Here is a 26,260-nt window from a genome sequence, read left to right as displayed (position 1 = left end):
AGAGTAATTGGGTGTTATAGGCTGCCATCATCTGCTTTGGCATCACACCATGGTGGAAGAATGGTACGCAACTTCTTCAGCACCTGAATCCAGATGTCTTTTAACTTCATGCCCCATGCCGTCTTGCTGCCTATTGAAATTCCTAGGCTGTTTTACAATCTCTGTGGCCTCTATGTATAACCTATCATGGTATCCACTTGCGGCTGTCAGTTCTTCAGTCCTATCAAAATGAATCTGATGGTCTCCTGGCTGCAAAGCTTGTTTCACTACAGCTGATCTGTCAGTCTCTCCCTTTCTGCAATTGCCCTTGTGCTCTTCTAGTAATTTTTTGCTGTTCTTTTTGTAGCACCCACGTACATCTCTACATAACTACACAGAATCCTGTAAATTCTTGCATCTTCCAGTGGTTGGCAAGCTCCCTCGGCCAATTTTAGGTGATCTTGCATCTGCTGGGTGGGTCTGTAGATTATCGTGATGTTCTGCTTTTTCAAGATTTTTTTCTATGCAGTCAGTAACAGGCTTAATGAAAAGCAGGAAAACTTTTGATATCACCAATGCTTGAGCATCATTGTGATTTCTGCATGGTGGCCTTAATGATATTTTTGCCTTAGTGAACAAATAATCATTCCTAATCAGTGTGTTGGTGAGATGTTTTAATTCTGCATCAAGCAGCTCTTGTTTGCAGATGTTCCTTGCTGTATCCACAGATGTTTTTATCAAGCCTTGCTTTTGTTGTGAGCAGTAGTTTGAATCCCAATGTAGGTAACCGTCTGTGTGTGTGGGTTTTTGGTAAACTTGTGACCTCTTTCTCAAAAACTAGCACATCAGAAAAATTTAATCTTGTGCCTGCCTCCTCCTCCTCTTTGATAAATTAAAGCTTTAAGAGAACATGTTATTTGTGCACCTTCAGCAATCTGTAAAGTCCTAGTGGTAGCACAACTGATTTGAACAAACTTTTCTGAATGCTCTGCTCAGTATAAGACTGTGAAACAGTTCTAAGAACTTTGTCACTGGGCTCTTTACTCAGTTTTCTGTATGTTTGCTGATGAAATAAGTTATGAATCTTACTAGGATAGTCGGTCACATTCAAAATGACCATTGTATTTCCCTTGTCAGCGGGGAGAATGATAACACTATTGTCCTAACTCAGGCATTATTTTTACATTCCTCTCACACCACAGTTAAATTATTTGATGGAGGCTTTGTGTGGACAACACTCTAACAACTTCGGTACAGATTTCTTCAGCTTTAACCATGTCCACACTACAAGTGCCCGTTTCTATACTGGCTAATGGCAAGATTTCCACCCTTGGCAACACAAATATCTCATTGACAGATAACGATGTCCACATAAATTGATAACCATGTGGAAAGCACCTAAATTGTGGATCATCTGATTAGGTTGCAAATTATGAAATTTCTTCTTCTGTCTATTAGATGTTGTCAGCATACAGTTCCTAATAGCATGCATTTGTTTATCAATTCTAACTCAGTCACCACTACACATTTGTTTTATAGTGGTATGGTAGAGAGGAACTAGGTCACTTCACAAACATCTCAAAGGGATCAATACGAAGATTTAGTTCATGTTGCAGGAAGAGGCAAGGAGACAGGCAGAAGATTAAATTTTCTTGATGTGCTAGTTTTCAAGAAAGAAGAGCTTGGGCCACACAGTTTACAAAAAACGCACATACACATAGACTGTTACCTACACTGGGGTTTGAACCACCACCCACAACAAAAGCGAGGCATCATAGAAACTTTGGCAAATAGAGCAAGGAACATCCGCGAGCCAGAGCTGCTTGAAGCAGAATTAAAACATCTCACCCATGTATTGCTCAAGAATGGTTATTTGCTCACTGAGGTAAAGAGAGTAAGACTGCCACATAGAAATCATAGCGATGCTCAAGCAACAATGAAATTTAATGTTTTCCTGCCTTTGATTTAGGACTTTACTGACTGCATAAGAAAAATCTTGAAAAGCAAAACATCACAGTAATCTGCAAACCCACTCAGAAGATATAAGATCACCTAAAACTGGCCAAGGATGCTCACCAACTGCTGGAAAAAGCAGGCATTTGTATGATTTCATGTAGTTATGGGGAGATGTACCTAGGTACTACAAAAATAAAGGTCAAAAAACAACTAGAAGAGCACAAGGACAATTGCAGAAGAGGAGAGAGTGACAGATTAGCTATTGCGGCCCATGGTTTGCAGCCAGGAGACCATCAGTTTCATTTTGGTAGGAGTCAAGTACTAACAACCAAAAGTGGATACCATGATAGGCTATACAGAGAGGCCATAGAGATTGTAAAACACCCCAGGAATTCAATGGGAAGGAGGAGGGCATGAAGTTAAGACATCTGGATCCTGGTGCTGAAGAAGATGTGTACCATTCTTCCTTCATGGGGTGAGGCCAAAGCAGATGATGGCAGTCTACAATACCAATTGCGTGTGGGTATTCAAAACGTGACGTCACGCCACTGTGCGGAAGCACATGGAAGCGGAGCTATGATCCCCCTTGAAAGTGTCCTCTGCAAATGAGGATCAAACATTGGGTTTTAATGTGAAATCCATTTAATCACAGCATAATAGCCCAGAACATTTTATTAATTATGACCTTTCTGGCTGTGAAAGTTGACATTTTGCGCCCTCTTAGTGCAAACTTCAAACTATATTGTCATGAAATTTCAAAATTCCAGCTGCAATACTAGGGGAGAAAAGAACAATTTTGCATTACTTTCTGATCTTCCCATATATTACCCATCATTATTGAGGTGTCCCAGTATGTTTGTGGGAAAAATTAAGTGTCCCATTGCCTTTGAAGTGTTACTGCAATACTAAATATAAATATTCTAAGTTGATGTAAAATGTTTATCTTTGCATGTGATGGACACAAAAATTCTGATGTACAGTATATTAATAGTGCATTTTATTGTTTTTTTATATCTAGTAATTCACTCTATGACAATGAAGTCTTAATGATAGATTTGCTATATTAAATGCTCTTGGTGCACGTGTCATGTTGAGTCTGTAATTCACTATATTAAGTGTTCTTATAATGAATCAGTAGAAATTGTGATTAACACTACATTCATCAGCTATTGATATGAAGAAAGTTCAGAGCTTGTTCACAGAAAGAATGTTACTAGGAGCAGTGTTAGATAGGGCAGTGTAGCAAAAGAAGCAGCTTGTGTGAATGAATTGTAGCATTGGACTCAGCAGGCAGTGGGTGACCTTTGTCATGTTCAAAATGCAAGACGTTGAAAACTGATCCATGATTGATTTTTACGTTTTTCGCTGTTGTTTAGTTTGTGGTATGCTGGTCTTCAAGTACAAGGACCTCCATTTCTCTTGTGATTTTCATTCTTCACAGAGAGATGATGCATTGTTGCCGTGCACTTCCATCAATTCAGTATTGATTGTTGCATTGTTCCTCCCCTTCATCTGCAAATACGTCTACACCTATAACCACCATGAACTGCATGGTAGAGGCCATGTCCCATTGTACCAGTTATTAGGGTTTCTTCCCATTCCATTCACATAAGGAGTATGGGAAGAATGATTGTATGAATGCCTCTGTGTGTGCAGTAATTATTCTGATCTTATTCTCCTGATCACTGTGTGAGCAATCCGTAAAGGGCTGTAGTATATTCCTAGAGTTATCTTTAATGCCGGTTCTTGAAACTAAGTTAATAGACTATATCAGGATAGTTTAAGTTTATCTTCAAGAGTCTTCCAGTTCTGTTCATTCAATATCTCTGTGACACTCTTCCATGGATCAGATTTGTGACCATTCTTGCTGCCCTTCCGTGTATATAAGGAGCATTCAAAACGAAACAAGCCAGAGGCATAATTTTAGAAACCACTATCTGTATGTTAGAAGTACTGACCCTGGCTGTTGAGACACATATCCTACTGTGACACAAGGCAGTGAATGGCTGTCTCATAAAATTCCCGGGGCTGCGATGTTAACCAGTTTCGCATGTGCAGCAGGACATTGCCGTCTACAGGAGTGCAGGAAAGGTTATGCTGACATTCTTCTTTGACCAAGATGGCCCCCTTCTGATTCACTTCCTTCAGCAAGGGACAACAGTGAATACTCAGTGTTACTAACAAACCTTGACCACCCTTCACCGATCAAATCAGAACGAGCAGGCAATGTCACCCGTGGGGTCATTCTGCTCCACGACAATGCAAAGCCTCATATCGCCAACACAGTTGCGGCACTTCTGCAGAAATTCAAATGGGAAGTTGTCAGCCACCCTCCTCCATACAGTCCGGGCATCTTCCCTGTGATTACACTATTTTTGGTCCCCTTAAAACGTCTCTGAGGGGCAAAAGATTCACCTTGGTTGACGATGTCCAGCTGTACGTGTGGACCTGGTTAACGTCGCAGCCCTGGGAATTTTATGAGACAGACAGTCACCGGCCTGTGTCACAGTGGGATAAGTGTCTCAACAGCCAGGGTCAATACTTCTAACATACAGGTACCGGTTTCTGTAATTATGCCTCTGGCTTTTTCTTTTTGAACACCCCTTATATGTTCAGATCAGAAAATGAGTCGTCGCATGATTCTCCACTTTATCAATGGTTTGCACCATTTTGGTTTGTCTCCTCTATGCCATACTATTGTTCTGGGTGTGTAGATTTAATTGTGTGCATCAGGACGTGTACCTGCAAACAAACAGAACATGAATTACCTAACTATTTTTTCGAGGTGACAATTAAAACTGTAAGGCTACACTTCACAGTTGTTCTGAGAACATTCTGTAGATAATTTAGTGTGAAACATTCATTTACATGGCCAGTTACCTATTGCTGACTCTTGGTGGCTTGCCCACAGCACTGAAAATAGTGTTTTTTGTGATTGATGCTTCTTAGATGTTCACTGCTTTGTGCTCCGGGGACAGAACTTATTTGACAGGCAGCAATGTACACATTCAAATACGATATTGTAGTGCCTGTCTTATTCAGATGTACAATGTCATGTTCCTTTGGGCATGCATGCATACATGCATGCATGTCCGAAGGAACAGGCATTGCATTGACTACAGATGTTAAGAAATACATGAAATATATTCCAACAATGGATACTCCTGGCAGGAATATCAATGACGTAGGAAAAGATAGATTGCTACTTACCATAAAGAAGACACATTAAGTTGCAGACAGGAATAATTAAAAGACATTTACATAAAGCATTCGGCCACAGCCTTCATCAACAAAAGAGAAATGCACACCATTCATACAAACAAGCAAACGCACCTCATGCACACATGACCACCAACTCCGGTAGCTTGGTGGTCATGTGTGCATGAGGTGTACTTGCTTGTGTGTATGTATGGTGTATGTTTCTCTTTTGCTGATGAAGACTGTGGTCGGAAGCTTTATGTAACTGTCTTTTAATTGTGCCTGTCTGCAACTTAACATGTTTTCTTTATGGTAAGTAGCAATCTGTCTTTTTCTACATTGATGAAATTTAGTCTTTCGGTATCCATGCATGTCCAAAGGAACTATGCTTTGTACTTGTGAACAACACAGGCACTGTAATTTCTTATTTATCTGCTGACAATGGGCAAGTGACTTTCAATTAAAATATCTCCCCTGTATGGGAATGTACATAATGAATGTGTTAGTACAGGCTTTAGACATCTGGCTGACAACACTTGGAAGTTTGGGTCTGGCCTTGAGTTGTGCTTGTACAGCCTAATAGTAAGGTGACTTACTTGTGACAAGCAGGAAATCTGGGTTCGAGTCCTGGTGTGGTACAAATTTGCACTGTCATTATTTCTGATGGTTGTCCATATTGCAACTGTGAACACATTTCATGTATGACATTCAAATACAGTCCTATCCAGATAGTGAAACTTTGGATATCTTTCATGATGCAAAAAACGTGCATCGCTGTGAGTGTATTGTTACCAACACCTATTCAGAAACTGATACTAAAATGTCTACTCAGTATTGCATATATAGACTAACTACTACATAAACTTCAAGAACTTCTCATCTTGTTTTTACACGAGGACTAAGTATTCCTCGTTTTTTTGGTAAAGCCTGTATGAGGTGATTCAGGAAATGAACTCCAGCTGTGGCAAACAATCCCTTTAGCAGATAAGGAACAAATATGCTCAACTAAACATATGTTTTAAAATGCTGGAGACAGTTTTATTTATGACACTAAACATTGATCACAGTACATTCATGTGGATAACGTGCTGCTGAGTGGTGTAGAGGTAGGAAGCTCCAAAATATTTAATTAGTCATGGAACATATACCAAAAAGACATTAGATGCCATAGGAGGGGTCAGTGCTGTCGACAAAAATATTTTGTGTGTCGAGATCAAAATTGAGTCTAACTGTGAAGTTATCTGGACACAAGCAGCCCACCTAGGGCAACCCAATTTAACCATTGATTGTTACCAGCCACTCAATTCTGTGATAACAGTTGTAGAATTATTCAAAGAATATTACTCTCGGTAGCACAGAAATTCACCAGTCATGCAGTATTAGTTGGAGACGACTTCAACCTACCCAGGATAGACTGGGACATCTGTGGATTAATTGACGTTGGTATAGACAGAAAGTCTTATGAAGCTGTTCTGAAAACATTTTCTGAAAACTTGAACAGCTAGTTTGATAGCCTACAAGCAAAGGAAATATTTTAGACCTTGTAGCTACAAACAGTCCTGTCCTTATTGACTGTGTTAGCACAGAGACAGGGATTAGTGATCATGTTATGAAATTGTCGTAGTTATGATGGCTACTAAAGTTAATAAATACATCAAGAATGTTAGGGAAGGGATCTGCCCGGGTAGCCGTGCGTGATAAAGCACCCGTTCCAGGATGGGGAGGAGTGCCAGCCCAGGATTGAATCTGCCTGGCGAATTAATGATAGGGGTCAGTGTGTCAGCCAGTGTAGATGTGGTTTTTAGGTGGTTTCCCACATCCCATTAGTTGAATATTGGGCTGATTCCCAAGTCCTGTCTAGTTACATGATTCTCAGACATTTAGAAGACTTACCCATGAATGTAGACAGCATGCAGATAGTTGGGGTACATCATTCCGCCTTGGGTTGGAGGGGGGGGGGGGGGGTGTAAACAGTAAGGGGGTCAAGCCAACCTTTACACTAACCATGCCAAATCAAGTAAGTAACCATGTTGATGCTGCTCTGATGTGGGACAAAGGCCCAAGAAAAAGAAGGCTAGAGGATTATTTATGCTGGAAAGAGCAGATAAGCAGTTGTTAGCTTCATATGTAGACAGTGAATGGGCATTATTCAGTTTCATTACAATGGGCATAGAAAATTATGGGCAAGTTTTAAACTGATCACTAATCACTCTCGGGTGAAGTATGTTCCAAGTAAAGGTTTATTTTCACTTGACAGAAAGTCACTGTCACGACTGTCAAATCAAAAGATTGTCCTCTGCAGTTCAAATGGTGGCATGCACTCAGGCTGTCAACAGGACTTCACCGCCATGTCCTGCCACCGTCATGTCAAGGTTTCTTGCTAGAATGTTTTGAAGGCCTTTGTCAGAATCATGTGATATTTATCTTTTGCTTTTGGCAAGAAGTACCTCCATATTTGTTTAAATTCTGTCCATGTTCAAGAGATCTGTGCATGTATCAGTGTTTGAGTTCACCTGTGGCTGCTATTGTGTGTCTGTTTCATTTCTGTTTTTCATTTTACTTAGAATCACAAGTTTGCGGCATATTTTATTAGTTATTGTTATTTTAAATATATAATATGCAATTCTGCAGAATTTGCTTCCACTACTTTATTCCATTATGTTGTAGCTATCCAATATTAACACAATAATATTGACAATTTTCTGCTGCCAACTCATGTGTGCATGAGTTGTGCTTGCTTGTGTATATAAATGTTGTGTGTTTCTTTTTTGTTGATGAAGGCTGTGGTTATAAGCTTTGTGTAAGTGCCTTTTAATTATGCCTCTCTGCCACTTAACATATGTTCATTACAGTAAGTAACAATATGTCTGTCTGTACATTGTTGATATTCCTATCTGAAGTTTCCATTGTTTGGTAAGTGAAGTTCAAATTTAGAAATGGCTGCTAATCAAATTTTTATTGATACTAATAAATGGGTTAAAACTAATTCACTATCATTAAATTGGAAAAGACCTACTATACACAGTTCAGAATCTGTAAGAGATTTCCTTCCAGCATGTGTATAACATATGAAGACATGCAGATAGAAGAGGTTGACAGTATTAAATATCTGGGATTACAACTCAGTAATAAATTCAGTTGGGAAGGGCATACCATAGAATTGCTGAAATGCAGAAACAAGTTCGTATTTGCAATACTAATGATATCAGTTGTAGGAGAAACGAATAGAAAGAAAGTAGCATACTTTATTCTGTTATGTCTAACGGGATCATATTTTTGGGTAACTCGTCAAACTTAGAAAAAGTTTTTAAAGTGCAAAGCATGTAATAAGACTCATTTGTGGTATATATTCAAAAACATCATGTAAAAACCTGATGAAGAGGCCGAGTTTTCTAACCATTGCTTTGCAGTATATTGATTGCTTAGTGAAATTTGTTGCAAATAATATGTCTCATTTTCAACCAATAGTTCAGTACGTAGTATCAATACTAGGAATAAGAACAATGTACATATGTTGTTGTTGTGGTCTTCAGTCCTGAGACTGGTTTGATGCAGCTCTCCATGCTACTCTATCCTGTGCAAGCTTCTTCATCTCCCAGTACCTACTGCAACCTACATCCTTCTGAATCTGCTTAGTGTACTCATCTCTCGGTCTCCCTCTACGATTTTTACCCTCCACACTGCCCTCCAATGCTAAATTTGTGATCCCTTGATGCCTCAAAACATGTCCTACCAACCGATCCCTTCTTCTAGTCAAGTTGTGCCACAAACTTCTCTTCTCCCCAATCCTATTCAATACCTCCTCATTAGTTACGTGATCTATCCACCTTATCTTCAGTATTCTTCTGTAGCACCACATTTCGAAAGCTTCTATTCTCTTCTTGTCCAAACTAGTTATCGTCCATGTTTCACTTCCATACATGGCTACACTCCAAACAAATACTTTCAGAAATGACTTCCTGACACTTAAATCTATATTCGATGTTAACAAATTTCTCTTCTTCAGAAACGCTTTCCTTGCCATTGCCAGTCTACATTTTATATCCTCTCTACTTCGACCATCATCAGTTATTTTACTTCCTAAATAGCAAAACTCCTTTACTACTTTAAGTGTCTCATTTCCTAATCTAATTCCCTCAGCATCACCCGATTTAATTGGACTACATTCCATTATCCTCGTTTTGCTTTTGTTGATGTTCATCTTATATCCTCCTTTCAAGACACTGTCCATTCCGTTCAACTGCTCTTCCAAGTCCTTTGCCGTCTCTGACAGAATTACAATGTCATCGGCGAACCTCAAAGTTTTTACTTCGTCTCCATGAATTTTAATACCTACTCCAAATTTTTCTTTTGTTTCCTTTACTGCTTGCTCAATATACAGATTGAATAACATCGGGGAGAGGCTACAACCCTGTCTCACTCCTTTCCCAACCACTGCTTCCCTTTCATGCCCCTCGACTCTTATGACTGCCATCTGGTTTCTGTACAAATTGTAAATAGCCTTTCGCTCCCTGTATTTTACCCCTGCCACCTTTAGAATTTGAAAAAGAGTATTCCAGTCAACATTGTCAAAAGCTTTCTCTAAGTCTACAAATGCTAGAAACGTAGGTTTACCTTTTCTTAATCTTTCTTCTAAGATAAGTCGTAAGGTCAGTATTGCCTCACGTGTTCCAACATTTCGACGGAATCCAAACTGATCCTCCCCGAGGTCCGCATCTACCAGTTTTTCCATTCGTCTGTAAAGAATTCGCGTTAGTATTTTGCAGCTGTGACTTATTAAACTGATAGTTCGGTAATTTTCACATCTGTCAGCACCTGCTTTCTTTGGGATTGGAATTATTATATTCTTCTTGAAGTCTGAGGGTATTTGGCCTGTCTCATACATCTTGCTCACCAGCTGGTAGAGTTTTGTCATGACTGGCTCTCCCAAGGCCGTCAGTAGTTCTAATGGAATGTTGTCTACTCCGGGGGCCTTGTTCCGACTCAGGTCTTTCAGTGCTCTGTCAAACTCTTCACGCAATATCGTATCACCCATTTCGTCTTCATCTACATCCTCTTCCATTTCCATAATATTGTCCTCAAGTACATCACCCTTGTATAAACCTTCTATATACTCCTTCCACCTTTCTGCCTTCCCTTCTTTGCTTAGAACTGGGTTGCCATCTGAGCTCTTGATATTCATACACGTGGTTCTCTTCTCTCCAAAGGTCTCTTTAATTTTCCTGTAGGCAGTATCTATCTTACCCCTAGTGAGGTAAGCCTCTACATCCTTACATTTATCCTCTAGCCATCCCTGTTTAGCCATTTTGCACTTCCTCTCGATCTCATTTTTGAGACGTTTGTATTCCTTTTTGCCTGCTTCATTTACTGCATTTTTATATTTTCTCCTTTCATCAATTAAATTCAATATTTCTTCTGTTACCCAAGGATTTCTAGCAGCCCTCGTCTTTTTACCTACTTTATCCTCTGCTGCCTTCACTACTTCATCCCTCAGAGCTACCCATTCTTCTTCTACTGTATTTCTTTCCCCTATTCCTGTCAATTGTTCCCTTATGCTCTCCCTGAAACTCTGTACAACCTCTGGTTCTTTCAGTTTATCCAGGTCCCATCTCCTTAATTTCCCACATTTTTGCAGTTTCTTCAGTTTTAATCTACAGGTCATAACCAATAGATTGTGGTCAGAGTCCACATCTGCCCCTGGAAATGTCTTACAACTTAAAACCTGGTTCCTAAATCTCTGTCTTACCATTATATAATCTATCTGATACCTTTTAGTATCTCCAGGGTTCTTCCACGTATACAACCTTCTTTCATGATTCTTAAACCAAGTGTTACCTATGACTAAGTTGTGCTCTGTACAAAATTCTACTAGGCGGCTTCCTCTTTCATTTCTTAGCCCCAATCCATATTCACCTACTATGTTTCCTTCTCTCCCTTTTCCTACACTCGAATTCCAGTCACCCATTACTATTAAATTTTCGTCTCCCTTCACTATCTGAATAATTTCTTTTATTTCATCGTACATTTCTTCAATTTCTTCGTCATCTGCAGAGCTAGTTGGCATATAAACTTGTACTATTGTAGTAGGTGTGGGCTTCGTATCTATCTTGGCCACAATAATGCGTTCACTATGCTGTTTGTAGTAGCTTACCCGCATTCCTATTTTCCTATTCATTATTAAACCTACTCCTGCATTACCCCTATTTGATTTTGTGTTTATAACCCTGTAATCACCTGACCAGAAGTCTTGTTCCTCCTGCCACCGAACTTCACTAATTCCCACTATATCTAACTTTAACCTATCCATTTCCCTTTTTAAATTTTCTAACCTACCTGCCCGATTAAGGGATCTGACATTCCACGCTCCGATCCGTAGAACGCCAGTTTTCTTTCTCCTGATAACGACATCCTCCTGAGTAGTCCCCGCCCGGAGATCTGAATGGGGGACTATTTTACCTCCGGAATATTTTACCCAAGAGGATGCCATCATCATTTAATCATACAGTAAAGCTGCATGTCCTCGGGAAGAATTACGGCTGTAGTTTCCCCTTGCTTTCAGCCGTTCGCAATACCAGCACAGCAAGGCCGTTTTGGTTAATGTTGCAAGGCCAGATCAGTCAATCATCCAGACTGTTGCCCCTGCAACTACTGAAAAGGCTGCTGCCCCTCTTCAGGAACCACACGTTTGTCTGGCCTCTCAACAGATACCCCTCCGTTGTGGTTGCACCTACGGTACAGCCATCTGTATCGCTGAGGCACGCAAGCCTCCCCACCAACGGCAAGGTCCATGGTTCATGGGGGGAGGCAATGTACATAAGGATCTAAAATCACTTTCCTTAGCCCAAAAAGGAGTCCAATATTCAGGAACAACATTTTCAATAAATTTCCTGCAACCATTAAAAACTTGGTTTCAGATAAAGCACGGTTTAAAGAGAGTTTGAAAGACTTTTTGTTAGGCAACTCCTCCTACTCTATAGATGAATATCTTAACAGGGATGCTAGATGACCTTAAGTAAAAATGTCTGTTAGATTTCAGTTTTGACAGCACTAGGTCACAACAGTCAAGATTAAGTTTTTTGTGTATGATAAATTTATTAGAAGTGCATAACTGTGTTTCATCCTGACAGTGTATTAATTCTATAAATATCAGCAGTTCCAGTTTACTGTAATGTATTCACATATTCTGACAAGATCCTGACAATGATCAGTGAAGTGAGTATTGAATGAAAATCTCCTATGTTTCTTTTGTCGTACTTTCTGAAATGTTCCACACCCACAAGAATCATCTCATTTTTGGGTCTATGGAACAAATACTGAATCTAATCTAATCTAGTGTAGTATTTATATGGTTTCATTAGTTATCTCCAGTACAGGAAAGGCACTTGAACAATTAATAGCCAAATACAAAATATAATGAAAACCTGTGAGTCTTGAAGGGAAAGATATATATTCCTCAAGTTCCTCGTAGAGAATTTGAAATTCTGCTCCTGAACGATGTAATTGTAACATATTTTGAACTCACACCCTTCTTTTGCTTTTTTCTTCCTCCTCTAATATGTGTTATAAATTGCAAGTTGCAAACCATTGAGCCTGATGAATGCTATTTTCACACCATTGTGGACTCCAGCACTCACACATATAAACTACTGCACTATATGTGTAATTTCCATATAAAAACAGTTGAGAAATGTCTTGTGAGGTGCACAATCCCTTGAAAAAATAGCCGAGAACAGCCAAGTGATTTCAGAATACATTAATTGAAGTGGCGTGACATCCAGCATGAATACGCCCTGACACTGATTTCCTGTGCAACATTAAAGATGTGATGGTGACATTACATCAAGTGTGAATCGACCTTAAGTGAAAAAGGATATAATAGATCCACCATAGTTTAATAACAAAATTTAGAAAATATTGAGGAAGTAGATAGTGTTGCACTTTTGGGCCAAAGAAGAATGTAGAAATGTTTACAAGCAAAAGTTAGAAATTCATATACTGATGCGACAAAAGTTATGAGATAGTCAGATACGCATATACCAATGGTGGTACTATCACACACACAAGGTTGAAAGGGAACTGAATAGGCAGAGTTATCATTTGTACAAAGGTGATTCACATGAAAAGGTTTCCACGTGATTATGGCCACACAACAGGAATTAACAGACTTTGAATGTTGAATGGTAATTGGAACTAGATGCATGGGACATTCCATTTCAGGGAATTCAGTAGTCCACCATCTACAGTGTCAAGAGTGTGCTGAGAATATGGGATTTCAGGCATTACCTCTCATCTAGGATAACACAGTGGCTGATGACCAACAACCAAGAGCAGCAGTATTTGTGTAGAGTTGTCATTGCTAACAGATAAGCAGCACTGTGTGAAATAGCCAAAGAAATAAATGTGGGACGCACAATGAATGTATCTGTTAGGATAGTGCAGCGAAATTTAGCATTAATGGTCTATGGCTGCAGACGACTGACGCGAGTGCCTCTGCTACCAGATGTGATTGCCTGCAGTGCCTCTCCCAGGCTAGTGACCATATCGATTGGACCCTGGATGACTGGAAGAGTGTGGCCTGGGCAGATGAGCACCAATTTAAGTTGGTTAAGAGCTGATGGTAGGGTACAAGTGAGACACAGACCACACCAAGCCATGGACCTGAGTTGTCAACAAGGCACTGTCCAAGTCAGTGGCGCCTCCCTAATGATGTGGGCTGTGTTTACATGGAATTTACTGGGTCTCTGGTCCAACTGATTGTTGACTGGAAATGGTTATGTTTGGCTACTTGCAGACTGTTTGCGACCTTTCATGGACTTCACGTTCCCCACTAATGAGGTGCCATTTCACTGGGTCACAGTTGTTTGTGATTGGTTTGAAGAACATTCTGGATAGTTCAAGCGAATGGTTTGGCCACCCGTATTGCCAAACATGAATCCCATCAAACATTTATGGGACACAATTGAGATGTTGGTTCATGCATAAAAATCCCTCACATCAACGCTTTTGCAATTATGGATGGCTACAGAGGCAGCATGGCTCAGTGTTTCACCAGGGAACTTTTCAGTGACTTGTTGAGTCCATACCACATAGTGTTGCTGCACTACACCAGGCAAAATGAGGGCCATCCCTTGGTATCCCATGACTTTTGCCACATCAGTGTATGTCTATAAAAAGAATGACGTGTTAAGCATAAAACAACTTTCACCGTTATACTTTAGTGAAAGGTCTTGTCAAGAACCTGAAAAAATTCTGGTTCTACAGAAAATCGCTAAGCGGGTCAAAGGCTTCTATCCAGTCACTTGTTGATCAGTCTGTACAGTTGACTGTACAGACATACTGTCATGTGACTGTCACACTGACGCCCATATTGGGGGGGGGGGGGGGGGGGCAGTAATAGGGACCCGATGCATAGAAAAGCAACTGAAGGAGTTGAGAACAAATAAGTTGTTAGGTCTGGATGGAATTCCAATTTAGTTTTACTGAGAGTGTTTTGTACTTACTTTGCATTTATTGTTAATCTCTCTCCTAGCACAAAGTCACAAGCAAATGGAAAAAAGCACAGGTGACTCATGCATATAAGAAGGCCAAAAGACCCACAAAACTTTAACACTGTGTTTTTCTCTTTTTTCTCTCTCTCTCTCTCTCTCTCTCTTTTTTTTTTTTTTTTTTTTTTTTTTTTTTTTTTTTTTTTTTTTTTTTTGCTGATTTCTTGAACATATTCATAGTTTGAAACAATAAATTTCCTTGAGACAGAAAAGCTTCTAGGCGTCTATCCAAATCAACATGCATTTAGAAAGCATTACTTGCATGAAATGCAACTTGCCATTTTCTCACATGACACACTACAAACCATGGATGAAGGACAACAGGCAGATTTCATAGTCCTAGATTTCTGAAATGTGTTCGATGCAAGACTGTTAATGAAGATCCGTGCGTATGGAATAGGTTCCCAGATAATGTGAGTAGCTCTAAGACTTCTTAAGTAATAGAACCCAGTCTGTTGTCCACAATGGCAAGTGTTCATCAGAGACTAGATTATCACCAGAATTTCCTCAGGAAAGCGTGATAGGACCACTTTTTTTCTCTATGTACATAAATGATCTGATGAATAGGGTGAGCAACAATCTGTGACTATTTGCTGATGATGCTGTAGCACATGGGAAAATATTGTAGCTGAGTGCCCGTAGAAGGAACAGGATGACTTGGACAGAATTTCTATTTGATATGATTTATTTATTTTATTTTATTGCAAGTTCCGTTGATCCTGATAGGGAGTTGTAATGATATGGAAAAGAGTCAGTATTTTTACTATGTTAACAATACAGCAGTACACAATATGGTTAACTCTTGACAAGACTCATAGTAACAACATGGAACACCAGAAGAAATAAAAACATATTACATACATCAGAATTAACACTTATGTGTACACATTCAAATTAACATGTGGGTTATCATGCTAGGCTGGTTAGTAATAACACACTTTAAATATTGTAAAAGCATTTATTAGACGCTGAGGCAAGAAGAACAAACATGGCATTGCACGAGTTTCGTGCCGAGAGAAATAGAACAAAAGCAGTTCAAAGAGGTCAGAGTCAAAGATAGGGTGCTCTGTGAGATGAAAGAACAAGTGATGGCCTTGGCCATGATATCAAAAAGAGGCGCTGCCTTGACCCTGTGGGTTATGCGGTTGATGATTTATAAGATGTATCTGTACCCCTTGGAAGGGGGGGGGATCAACGATGTTGATGTGAACATGCCAAAGGCATCCTCTTGGAACGTCAGACTTGCCTAATGGAGGTTGAGCGTGCCTGCCGACCTTGCTAAGCTGGCATGGTATGCATGTGCGGGTCCAAGTGTGGCAGTCATGCTTCACGCCGGGCCAGACAAAGTGCTCAGTAATCAGCCTTATCGTGGCTTGGGTTCCAAGGTGAGCGAAGACATGCAAAGCAATAAATACCCCATGATGAAGGGCAGTAGGGACCAGGGCAGGGAGCGTCTGTAGAGATGTTGCAAAGGACTGGGGTCGTCAACCTGTGTAGGATGTGGGGTTGGACAGAGAGTGATGACTCGTTGTCCGAAATTAATCGCTTTATATCGTCTTCTTCTACATCTACATCCATACTCTGCAAGCCACCTGACGGTGTGCCGGAGGGTACCTTGAGTACCTCTATCGGTTCTCCCTTCTATTCCAGTCTCGTATTGTTCGTGGAAAGAAGGATTGTTGGTATGCTTCTGTGTGGGCTCTAATCTCTCTGATTTTATCCTCATGGTCCCTTTGCGAGATATACGTAGGAGGGAGCAATATACTGCTTGACTCTTCGGTGAAAGTATGTTCTCGAAACGTCAACAAAAGCCCGTACCGAGCTACTGAGTGTCTCTCCTGCAGAGTCTTCCACTGGAGTTCATCTATCATCTCCGTAACGCTTTCGTGGTTACTAAATGATCCTGTAACGAAGCCCGCTGCTCTCCGTTGGATCTTCTCTATCCCTTCTATCAACCCTATCTGGTACGGATCCCACACTGCAGAGCATTCAAGCAGCGGGCAAACAAGTGTATGGTAACCTACTTCCTTTGTTTTCGGATTGCATTTCCTTAGCATTTATCCAATGAATCTGTGTGGCATCTTCTTTACCAAGGATCAACTTTATATAATCATTCCATTTTAAATCACTCCTAATGTGTACTTGCTGACGTGCTATTTTGTAGCTAAATGATAAGGGACCTTTCTTTCTATGTATTCGCAGCACATTACACTTGCCTACATTGAGATTCAATTGCCATTCCCTGCACCATGTGTCAATTCGTTGTAGATCCTGCTGCATTTCAGTACAATTTTCCATTGTTACAACCTCTCGATATACCTCAGCATCATCCGCAAAAAGCCTCAGTGAACTTCCGATGTCATCCACAAAGTCATTTATGTATATTGTGAATAGCAACGGTCCTACGACACTCACCTGCGGCACACCTGAAATCACTCTTACTTCGGAAGACATCTCTCCATTGAGAATGACATGCTGCATTCTGTTATCTAGGAACTCTTCAATCCAATCACACAGTTGGTCTGATAGTCCATATGCTCTTTCTTTGTTCATTAAACAACTGTGGGGAACTGTATAGAACACCTTGCGGATGTCAAGAAACACGGCATCTACCTGTGAACCCGTGTCAATGGCCCTCTGAGTCTCGTGGACAAATAGCGCGAGCTGGGTTTCACACGACTGTCTTTTTTGAAACCCATGCTGATTCCTACAAAGTAGATTTCTAGTCTCCAGAAAAGTCATTATACTCGAACATAATACGTGTTCCAAAATTCTACTGATCAACCTTAGAGATATAGGTCTATAGTTCTGCACATCTGTTCGACATCCCTTCTTGGAAACGGGCATGGCCTGTGCCCTTTTCCAATCCATTGGAACGCTACGCTCTTCTAGAGACCTACGGTACACCGCTGCAAGAAGGGGGCAAGTTCCTTCGCGTACTCTGTGTAAAATCGTACTGGTATCCCATCAGGTCCAGCGGCCTTTCCTCTTTTGAGCGATTGTAGTTGTTTCTCTATCCCTCTGTCGTCTATTTCGATATCTACCATTTTGTCATCTGTGCGACAATCTAGAGAAGGAACTACAGTGCATTCTTTCTCTGTGAAACAGCTTTGGAAGAAGACATTTAGTATTTCGGCCTTAAGTCTGTCATCCTCTGTTACAGTTCCATTTTGGTCACAGAGTGTTTGGACATTTTATTTGATCCACCTACTGCTTTGACATAAGACCAAAATTTCTTAGGATTTTCTGCCAAGTCAGTACATAGAACTTTACTTTCGAATTCATTGAATGCCTCTCTAATTGCCCTCCTCACACTACATTTTGTTTTGCGTAATTTTTGTTTGTCTGCAAGGCTTTGGCTATGTTTATGTTTGCTGTGAAGTTCCCTTTGCTTTCGCAGCAGTTTTCTAACTCGGTTGTTGTACCACGGTGGCTCTTTTCCATCTCTTATGATCTTGCTAGGCACATACTCATCTAACGCATATTGTAAGATGGTTTTGAACTTTGTCCACTGATCCTCAACTCTATCTGTACTCGAGACAAAACTTTGGTGTTGAGCCATCCAGTACTCTAAAATCTGCTTTTTGTCACTTTTGCTAAACAGAAAAATCTGCCTACCTTTTTTAATATTTCTATTTACAGCTGAAATCATCGATGCAGTAACCGCTTTATGATCGCTGATTCCCTGTTCTGCGTTAACTGTTTCAAATAGTTCAGGTTTGTTTGTCACCTGAAGGTCTAATATGTTATCGCCTCGAGTCGGTTCTCTGTTTAACTGCTCAAGGTAGTTTTCAGATAAAGCACTTTAAAAAATTTCACTGGATTCTTTATCGCTGCCACCCATTATGAACGTTTGAGTCTCCCAGTCTATATCCGGCAAATTAAAATCTCCACCCAGAACTATAACATGGTGGGGAAATCTACTCAAAATATTTTCCAAATTATCCTTCAGATGCTCAGCCACAACAGCTGCTGAGCCAGGGGGCCTATAGAGACATCCAATTACCATGTCTGAGCCTGCTTTAACCGTGACCTTCACCCAAATTATTTCGCATTTCGGATCTCTGTCAATTTCCTTCGATACTATTGCACTTCTTATCGCTATAAACACGCCTCTCCCTTCACTGTGCAGCCTGTCTCTGCGGTATACATTCCAATCTGAGTTTAGGATTTCCTGTTACACTTGCAGATGGTGCAAGGGATAACTACTATCTTGCACTTCCAAGTTGTGTTACTGCGAGTGTGTATGCACATGTTTGTATGTGTGTCTATTGCTGACAAAGACCTTAATGGCTGAAAGCTATAATTGTGTGAATCTTTTTGTTGTGCCTGTTGCGACTGAACATCTCTACTATGTGGTGAGTAGCAACTTTCCTTCCCTAATATTGTTACAAACAGTATCGAAGTATTTGAGCAACAATATAACACTAAAGCAAAAAATTGTTTACATTTATGCTTACATTGAATGGCTAACTCAGTTCTATAATAAAAATTTACTCCTATGCGTTAAAAAATTCACTAATTGAATAGAATGACTTCTGTATTAGGTATTCCTTCAGTTTTCTATTGAACTTTGGTGTTTCAGTAGCAAGACTTTTGATGATAGTGTGTAGAGAATTGTAAATTTTGATGCCTGTATAATTTGCTCCTTTCTGTACAAGGGTATAGTTGGAGTGGTTACTATGAAAGTCCTCTTTTAACCTTGTGTTGTGACCGTGAATATAAGTTAATGTAGAAGAATCGGAAAAACAATTCTGTAATGTTCAAATGCAATAATAGTGGTGTGCTGCTTAACACTTGTCACATTGCTTAATTGTTTATCGTGAGAATTTTAGGAAAGTGTACGTCATCTATAAAGGAGACAGAGTATAGAACATTTGTGCAACCCATTCTTGAGTTCTGATTGAGTGTTGGTGATCCCCGCCATGTCAGATTAAAGGAAGGAATTGAAGGAATTCATAGGCATGGTGCTAGATTTTTTAGTATAGATTTGATTAACAAATGATTGCTACTGAGATGCATCATGAATTCAAAAGAGAATTCCTGGTGGAAGACAATGCTTTTTTCATGAAATGCTGTTGAGAAAATGTAAAGGACGAGTATTTGCGGCTGACTGGAGAAAGATTCTGCTGTCACTAATGTACATTTCACATTAGGACAGGATAGACAAGATAAGAGAAATTAGAGCTTTTACAGATGCATATAGTGTGTCATTTTCCTTTGCTCTATTTGCAAGTGGAACAGGAAAGGAAATGACTAGCAGTGATGCAAGATTTTCTCCAACATACACCATACGGTGGCTTGCATAGTAGGTATGTAGATGTAGAAAAGTCAAGTCAGCAAGATAATCCATGATCATAAATACAAAGATAAAAATATCTCAAATTAATACCAAGAAGTGTAGCAATGCTGCTCTTCTACAACCTCTGCGCTGTGGCTGACTTCTTGTGATAGGGTCAATGAACAGGTCTGCCAACATACTTTCCTAAGCAATGCTTCAGTATTCTTGTCGTCAGTTTGCAACTACGGTAATCGTTAAAACATACACACACACACACACACACACACACACACACACACACACACACACACACACACACACACACATGTGTGTGTGTGTGTGTTGAGAGAGAGAGAGAGAGAGAGAGAGAGAGAGAGAGAGAGAGATAATCTTGTCAAGGATTTTTTGAGATAGATCTAAATCCATGTTATACTTCTTGTATGGGAGAAAACTGTGAAAGTGTAATGAAGCTATATCAGAATTTATAGTGCTTCTTCCAGGAGCTACTTGTGGTACTTAATCTCCTGGAGTGGTGTTTTATCAAAGAATTCCTGTCACCAATACAAGTTGCATGACATGTCTTTCGTGGAAATATTCCTTTATTCTCAAACTGTGGAGCTCTTCATGAGGTACTGCTGCTGTCAGTGTTCAGATAATGTGCTGTGTGCAGTTGGATGTTCCAAGGCTTTGAATAATCAAAGAGGAACTATGTGTAATAATAGGTGGAACAAAAAATTATTCGGTAACAGCTGTAGATGCTAGTGCTCACAGCGTGCATCAATTTACTAACAAATAAATGTGTGTGTGTGATTTCCTATGGGACCAAACTGCTGAGGTCATCAGTCCCTAGACTTACACACTACTTAAACTAACTTATGCTAAGAACAAAACACACACACACACACACACACACACACACACACACACACACATGCCCGAGGGAGTACTCGAACCTCTGGCAGGAGGGACTGCGCAATCAGTGACATGATGCCCCTAACTGGACAAACAAATATTTAAATTAAATGTCCACAGCAATATGGTCATTTCTTGGTCCAGACAGGGCATGTCATCATATTTCTTAAAGGTCATAATTAAGAGTAGTGGGACCATACTAATTCTCTTCTGTATAAGGTGGAATCTACAGCATGTCATCGTACATCATACTTTTTGTGTTGCTGTAATTGCTCCATCTCCCCTTGGTAATGACAGGGTAGAAGTCTGTCCTCCAATAGGAGCTCACAAAACCTCATTTCGCAGGGTTTTTGTTGTCAGATATTGTCACTGATGAGTTTAGAATGGCAGAAAGAAGAAGTTAATTTTATTAAAACGACATTTTTTTTCAGTATTTGCAAAGTTTTTATGACTTTTCTTTCAGTGCAGTCTTGCTATGGGAAGGAAGAAGTGTAGCACAGTTTCTTCCGGAGACATCACCTGTAAATACAGTTTGAGTTGCAGTGAAAAATCATTTTTCTGAATGTCTGATCTTAAGATAAATTCTTAAAACACCTAAAAAAATCTGTACTTTTATTCAATATCTGTTCATTTTTGCTTATTCATAAGACATAATATGATAATAATATTGCTGAATATACATTATAGCATTCTACTGAACTGAAGTTTTATTTAGAATAAGATTGTAATACTCAGTGGGCTCTTGTGAACTTTTATTTTACTATGGAAGCCTCTCAAATAGTACTGTGGTAGTACATTTGCTAATTTTATTGACTGCCTTTAGTCCTGCTTGTGGAGGATGTGTAATGCTTTTCAAGCGGAAATGCCTCAAGCTTCTCTGTAGATTGTTATTGTGTATCTATATTTTATTTTTGTGAGAGTCCAAACATATGTTTTCACAATTTTTAACTAAGGAATCTAATTCATATAATATTTTTTCAGGGCAATGCTTACCTTTTTGAAATTAGGATTTGCTTTAACAAAACGCTGGAGCTTGTAGACTGTGATGGCATTAAAATGAAGACATCTATGGATAGCCTCATAACTAATTGCCCAAACGATAAACCAATTTTTTATCCTAGTAAGCTGCCATCACTGCCAGAAGGTAGAGAGATAAGCTATTCTCACTATTCAGTCAAGTCACAATGGCCACTGAGGCTGCTCAAGGTCATACAGTTTCTACAGTGGTTCACATTTTAGGATATGAAGCATGTTTTGTCTATGGAGCAAACTATTTTTCAACTTTAGTTGCAAAACCTTAAATATTTTACTAGCTAAAAATGTACTGTGATATTTTTTGAGATTTGTTGTAGTAAAATATGTCACTCAGACATCCTATTTAGTGTCATGTGGTTTCATTTTACTATGGGAGTTTCTAATTAATCTCTGAAATGATTAAATGAAACGTAATATGTGTTGTTGTAAATGATGACTAGGGGAGACCGGGACAAAAGTAAAATTTTGCATATTGATTTTTTTTATTACCTCCTTATAAACTTTTTTGTGGAACTAATGTTTGTGTTCTCTGAAGCTTTCCTAACATAGATAAATTTAGTTCCACACAAAATTACATATGTTTGGTATTTGTAAAACTAATTTTAACACATCTGTGTTCCTGTTACTTGTGTCCCCATTACCAGGGACGATAGTAACACAGGTAGGTTACGAAAGTAACATAATAAGTTAAGCCACATTTTATTACCTAAAGGACTCATACAGTAACTTAAAGTACATTACCATTACAAAACATTAATTAACATCAATAAACTTCAAGTCTCATTCATTTACAATTATTATGTTAATTAAAATAGCAATTAATAGCACCGAATGAATGCAGGCTTTATGAGTAAATGTTCAGTGAGTCAGTAAAAGAGAAAAGTAATGCATATTTTAGTCCTATTCAGATTCACAATTGTGGCACACGTAAATATTCCCCCCCCCCCCCCCCCCCCCCCCCCCCCCCCCCCCCCTTTGGTACAAGCAACACGAGACCAACCCTTACATTCCCAATACTGAATCCACTTCTCTTTGCGATGACTGTGATGGAAAGACTCGACACATACAAGACAGTAGCTATCATTGTCTTCCGATGATGATTCTTCAGTTTTTTTCTGTTTTTGCACTCTTGGCTGGCTGCTCTTTAAATTTGGCTTCTTTTCCGCTTTTTTCGCCCGGGGATGGGCCTTTAGCTCTTCTTCTATAGCCAGTTTCTCTGGAATGTCAGTCAAAATTGCAGACTTTCTCCCTTTTCTTCCTTCTTGCCTTGGACCTGCTTTTGGTTATGGGCAAACACCTTCGGGTGAAAAGGCTGCATGAACTGAAAAAGATGGTTGTAAACCATTAGGTCCTGCATCATAGGCTGACATGTGAAAGTGTTTTCTTGCATATTGCTTCTGGATCTGGATTAGATGTCCTTCCAGCTTCAGATGGGTCACTAGAAAATGCTAATGGTTCTGCTGAGGACATAGTTTGCTTTCCATAATTGGAAGCTTGTGCTGGGCGAACAGTGACAGAAGATAGTGCAAAATTGATTTCACTGAACACATTCCTATTAAATGGTACTATGCCTGTGCAGTGAAACCATGCTGCAATGTTTTTGGGAGTTACAGCAAGTGGAAGTGCTTCCCTTACAATTGAAGGGATGTCATAAATTGACATGGTCTTTCACAGATGATTCTTGATCCAGTTGTCAGCAAAAGTACTCAACATCTTTTTGAACGGACCATAAACTGAGTGGTCTAGAGGCTGCATCCTGTGTGTACAGTGCAGTGGGAATGACAGCACAACAATCCCCTTGCTTTTGCAAAAATTCAGGCTTCTGATGGATGTATGAGATTTGTGATTGTCGAGAAGCAGCAAACATTTGTGCTCAGGAGTTGATTTAGCAAATTTTATGAAATGACACAAGAATAACAAAAGTTATTCCTCTTGCATCCAGCCACTCGCATTTCCTGCTCCAATGTAACCAATAAGACCGTCTCGAATAAAATGGCCATGATACCTCAAGCGAGGGAGTACAAAGAGAGATGGTGTGCTTGTTACCCTGAGCGTTGATGGCAATAGCAACAGTGACAAGAGTGCCTCTTTCAGCCAATGTGATAGCTCCTACCTGCTTTATTCCCCTTTTAGCAACAATCCTGTTTGATTTCTAAACAGTGGTGACATCTGTCTCGTCCATATTCAAATGCCCATGGGCTCTAAATTATATCTCTCCATAAGCTAGCTCATTGCTCGAGCAAGACTTGTGGGTTGAGGGAACCGAATAGACAACTGGGGATTCCTCTTCATGAATGCTGAAAATCCGTCTGGACCAACAGTTTGATTGTCCACCCAAGTTGATGGAACTGGTATATTGTTTGTCGTTGCCAATTTATGGATATCCTTACGGCAAAGTCCATAAAATATCTCTGACACTTTAATCACATATTCAGTTATAATTTTTTTCTTGTTCATCGGAGAACACTCTTTTTACACTTTTATATCCAACACGAGGCATTGGTGTCGTGCTATCATGCATACGTTTTTCTTTTTAATGTACCAATGCAATGTCACATGGCATACATTGTGTTTCTTTGCTGCTGCTCTATTACTTATAATATAATTTGCAACATCATCTGCCACAGTTGATATACAATAGTAGGAGTTAGTCCTCTTTTGTCGTCCTAACCCGTGTTTGTGGAATAATTCCCTGTAACAAAATAACTAAGTAAATAATCAGTCTGTTCTGTAATAACGAGCTTGTTCAGCAAGACACTGACAGTATCATATCTAATTTACTGTTTGCTAACAGGAAAGGGGGGGGGGGGGGGAGGAACTGCAGCTAATAATACTCCCTCAGTAATGGGAACGAAAGAAACACTGTTACTTCCATCCCCAGCAGTAATGTTTCTTTTGTCCCGGACCACTCCTTTCTGTTTAATTGATATATATTAGACGCAATCTATACAAGTAATGAAAACGTTGACAATGGTGGCATAAAACTGAAAGTTTCACATAGTTAAATTATTACAGTAGACTTACGTTTACAGAGTAATGCCACCGTTATCACAAAACTAAGAAAATTGAGAAAACTTATGTGAGAGACTGAAAAAACGTTTTACTGCAGCACACTCAACAGACTCTCCAATACTGGCCAACAATTGGTAGGCAGTTGGGAAACATGAAGGGAATACATTGTTTGAATCACTTGATTTTCGGAGCTACATGCGAATGTAGTGGAGGGATGTTACTTTCATACCCTGTTACTTTTGTCCCCGGTCTCCCCTACATGCTTTCTTCTTTTTCAAGTAGGTACTTTCATTGTTGTAGGATGTTCCTGAAACAGCTAAAACAAACATTTTACTATGGCAGACAAAAGGGTGGAGCACAGAGACATGTAACAGGAAATAGCATTCACATTAGCTTTGGCTCTCTCTCTCTCTCTTTCTCTCTCTCTTTCTTTAAAAAGGCAGAGGTACACTCATTCACACACACAATCACAGAGCAATGCAAATGGTGTGCTTGTTTGTACATTTGCTAGAAAAAGAACAAGAGCTCAAAAGGTAGTGTGAATGCTGTTTCCTGTTACTTGCCTCCGTGCTCCATGCATCAGTCCGCTATAGGTGAGTGGTTGTCTTTCATTTATTGTACCTATTGCGCCATCCAGGAATTCCCATTATTGTTAAATTCCATTTTACGTAGTTGAGAATCTCTATCTGGTAAATTAAATTTTCTTCTGTTCTATTAATAATAGTATCAAATAAGATTATTGACAATGCATGTGGTTGAAATTTTCACTCTTGTCATATATTCTATAAATTGTTGCGCAGTATGGTATGTAGTATTATTCAAGTATCTGATTGCATTCCCAATACCATTATAAAAAGTTATGTTGAATATATATTTTTATCAAATTTACATGATGTTGCAGTATTCTGTATTTTGTAAGATATTATTGTGATAGAAATAAACTTCTTTTTACACACCTGTGTCATATAGTGGCTTCTTTTATTTATTCAGCTTACTATAGCCATAACTGAGATGCAATTTACTACATGTGTGCACAGAATTATGATCATCTACCTGACAATATATGGGTTTTCCTTTCGCGTTGTCTGTGGCAAGGCAGTGTTTCAGTGAGATATTGGTAACAGTCTTGTATTATGGATAACCACAGTACATGTAGTGCCGTGTTCAGTGTTGATTTGGATGTGAGGGATGTATCATGTGGCCTGATATTGCTAAAGTGCTGAATTATGATTGGGATCTACTGTGTTGAGAGCCAGTTATGATGACCAAAGCCTTACTATGATCTTTAAATCATGTCTCTGTGGAATGTGTGGTGTACACTATATGACCAAAAGTCTTCAGT

General features: G+C 39.5%; 1 protein-coding gene across 2 annotated transcripts in view; it reads left to right on the top strand.

Annotated features, from left to right (window-relative positions):
• LOC126278170 (ribonuclease Oy) overlaps positions 1 to 25,873 on the top strand; it is a 58,416-nt gene extending 32,543 nt beyond the window's left edge. For both annotated transcript variants that reach the window (XM_049978065.1, XM_049978066.1), the window contains exon 5: positions 21,853 to 25,873. In XM_049978065.1, coding sequence (XP_049834022.1) covers positions 21,853 to 22,110 — 258 coding nt within the window. In that variant the 3' untranslated portion in view covers positions 22,111 to 25,873. The remainder of the gene's footprint in view (positions 1 to 21,852) is intronic.
• Positions 25,874 to 26,260: the final 387 nt, after the last annotated feature.

Source organism: Schistocerca gregaria, chromosome 6 (assembly GCF_023897955.1).
Source record: "Schistocerca gregaria isolate iqSchGreg1 chromosome 6, iqSchGreg1.2, whole genome shotgun sequence".
NCBI classification, from domain to species: Eukaryota; Metazoa; Arthropoda; class Insecta; order Orthoptera; family Acrididae; genus Schistocerca; species Schistocerca gregaria.
Note: the sequence above shows the minus strand (reverse complement) of the source record. Positions and strands in the feature narration are given on the sequence as shown.